The sequence below is a fragment of the Cottoperca gobio genome, chromosome 19, assembly GCF_900634415.1.
Source record: "Cottoperca gobio chromosome 19, fCotGob3.1, whole genome shotgun sequence".
Lineage (NCBI taxonomy): Eukaryota > Metazoa > Chordata > Actinopteri > Perciformes > Bovichtidae > Cottoperca > Cottoperca gobio.
This window is the reverse complement of record NC_041373.1, coordinates 19,902,455-19,904,729: the sequence shown is the minus strand read 5'-3', so window position 1 is coordinate 19,904,729 and position 2,275 is coordinate 19,902,455. Positions and strand designations below refer to the sequence as shown.

The 2,275-nt window shown below is 44.0% G+C and overlaps 1 protein-coding gene across 2 annotated transcripts in view; it reads right to left on the bottom strand.

Moving 5' to 3' along the window:
- Positions 1 to 233: 233 nt before the first annotated feature.
- narf (nuclear prelamin A recognition factor) overlaps positions 234 to 2,275 on the bottom strand; it is a 9,160-nt gene continuing 7,118 nt past the window's right edge. The window contains exons 11-12 of one of the 2 annotated variants that reach the window (XM_029456868.1): positions 2,083 to 2,240; positions 234 to 1,555 (exon numbers count right to left, since the gene is read on the bottom strand). In XM_029456868.1, coding sequence (XP_029312728.1) covers positions 1,314 to 1,555; positions 2,083 to 2,240 — 400 coding nt within the window. In that variant the 3' untranslated portion in view covers positions 234 to 1,313. Of the gene's footprint in view, positions 1,556 to 2,002; positions 2,241 to 2,275 lie in introns of both variants that reach the window. The other variant, XM_029456869.1, reaches the window with a different exon arrangement.

Sequence of the window (2,275 nt, the reverse complement as noted above, 5' to 3'; positions counted from 1 at the left end):
CAGGTTTCTCTATTAGACTGATATATTTGTGTCCTATACGTTTTCTCCACCAGCTGCAGCTTAAACACCTTCTGCCAGAAAGCAAAGAAGCATATTTTCTAAAATCTTAACCTATTCCTTTAATGCTTAAGTAATGTCTGACCAACAATCCAAATATAATAAATGACCAATAATAGAATAAAGAAAAGCATGAAGCAGCTTTCGAAGGCTCAAATCAGTCAAATGACAAAAAGAACAATCATATTTTCTCATTTATTTCGAAGTCATTGAGCGGTAAGTGGTTCTGAGATATCCAAATACAATTAACTTTAATGGAATTTTATTTAGCTCACCGCTGGATAATGCACAGACCTCCAGTTCAGAAGTTTATTATAACTTTAACGTTAAAAGCTGTTAACAGAGTGTTGTGTGGATTACCAGCAGCACGAATGTCAAAGAACTTCCACATCATCCACACACAGAAATAAGACTTTGTTTGTCAGAATACTTTAGTGCTCGACATGTGACGTGCACGTTTGATCTTGTAAAACAAAAAAGGACAAAACAACAACATACAACTTTCAAAATACTACTTTGTGGAATGGGAACAAAGTGACGTAATGAAATCATCATCTGTAAATAATTACTCTAAAACGCCAATTCATACGTTCTGCGTTCGCACGTGCAGCTCAACATCTGTGACTGCGCATGCTCCCGTTTCACTCCACACTCACGTCCAGAAGAGAAGAAGAAAGTAATAACTGATGGTTTTGAGTTATTATTTGAGGAGATGGACCTGAACCCTCAGTTGTAGTATGAATGGAAGCGCGTGCACCCCCGTGTGACTGCACAGTATGTACGAGCCTTTATTCCTCACTGGGACGGTTAACCTGGTCGTTACACTGAGACAAGGCGATCACACTGTTGCATAGTTATAAATGTGTCTTCAGCGAGGAACAGCGGAGACAACGTGTTTCATATTCAGTTTAGACGTGCAACACATTCGACTGAACATTCAGCATCCACAGCTTCCAGTTGTGCTGAAAGCTTCTTATTGCTTATTGTATAATGACAGAAGTAGTCCTCGTTTCTCATCTTCAGTCTGCAGAACCGGACCCTCGTTTCTCCTCCGGCTCAGGTTTCACACAGGTGGAATTGTAAATGCAGACATCTCCCCCCCCGTGGACTAATGGAAGAACTGCACCTATTGAGACTTCAGTCTGACAGTCTGGTAGGAAGTGCAGCGTATTCCTTCATGATGAGATGGTTCAAGCAACGGAAGCCACCTTTTAACTTCCATGTCTTTAAAAAAAGTAAAAACACAGCCGTCCTCCTCACCACTGCATGTGTGGGGGCTGTGTGAGGGTCTGACTGGTGTACTGGGTGTGCAGGAGCGTGCTGGCCTGCGGGGAGTCCTGGCCCTGCAGCCAGTCCTGGTAGAGGGTGTGCAGGGTGGGGTTGACCTCCGGCAGACGGACCGGCAGGCTGCAGTAGGCCTCCTCCATCTGCTGGACGAGAGCTTTATCCGCACGGCCCCCCGCGTCGCTCTCCGCCTGACCGCGGCCGCTCAAGCACCCTGCCACGTGGGAGACACAGGAAGGACTCGTTTGACTCTTTATTTGTACATATAAATATAAAACAATATACATGTATATCATCGGAGGAGTTGAAGAAGTGCAGGAGAGGTGAGAAGGTAAAAATGGCGTCTGAAGGTATCAATAGTCATACTTATAAAAGATAAAGACAATGATATTTATACGTTTATGTTTTACAATTTAAAGCTCCTACTGATGACGTCATAGTTGATAAGCTGTTTGTATTATGGTGGTTCTGTAAATGTAACTGGTGGTGCTCTTGGTTAACACAGGCGTGTGCCTCTTACATTCATGATCTTTCAATAAATGTTGACCTTCGAACTCTTTTTTCTTTGTGTATTTTTAAACGAGTTTGTTCATCTGAAAACATTCAGGGATAGACGGTAACTTCATTTGCTTCATTCATGTAAATCAAAAACAAAACTTACACCAGCCGAGGTGAGAAGTAGTATTTCAAGTTGCAACTGGCTGATAAGAGTCCATTTAAAACCATGTGGGCGGGCGTTACCTCCGGGGCAGGACAGCACCTCCACCAGCTGGTACGGCACGCGTCCTTTTCTCATTCGGTGAACCAGAGTCTGGATGTTCCTGAAACCGTAGACGGCTGCAAACTGCAGCAGAGTTTCCCCGTCCCGCTCCAGAGTCACTTCCTGGAAGTCCCGGTTCCTACAAAGCCAACATGAGAGGAGTCTTTGACGTCC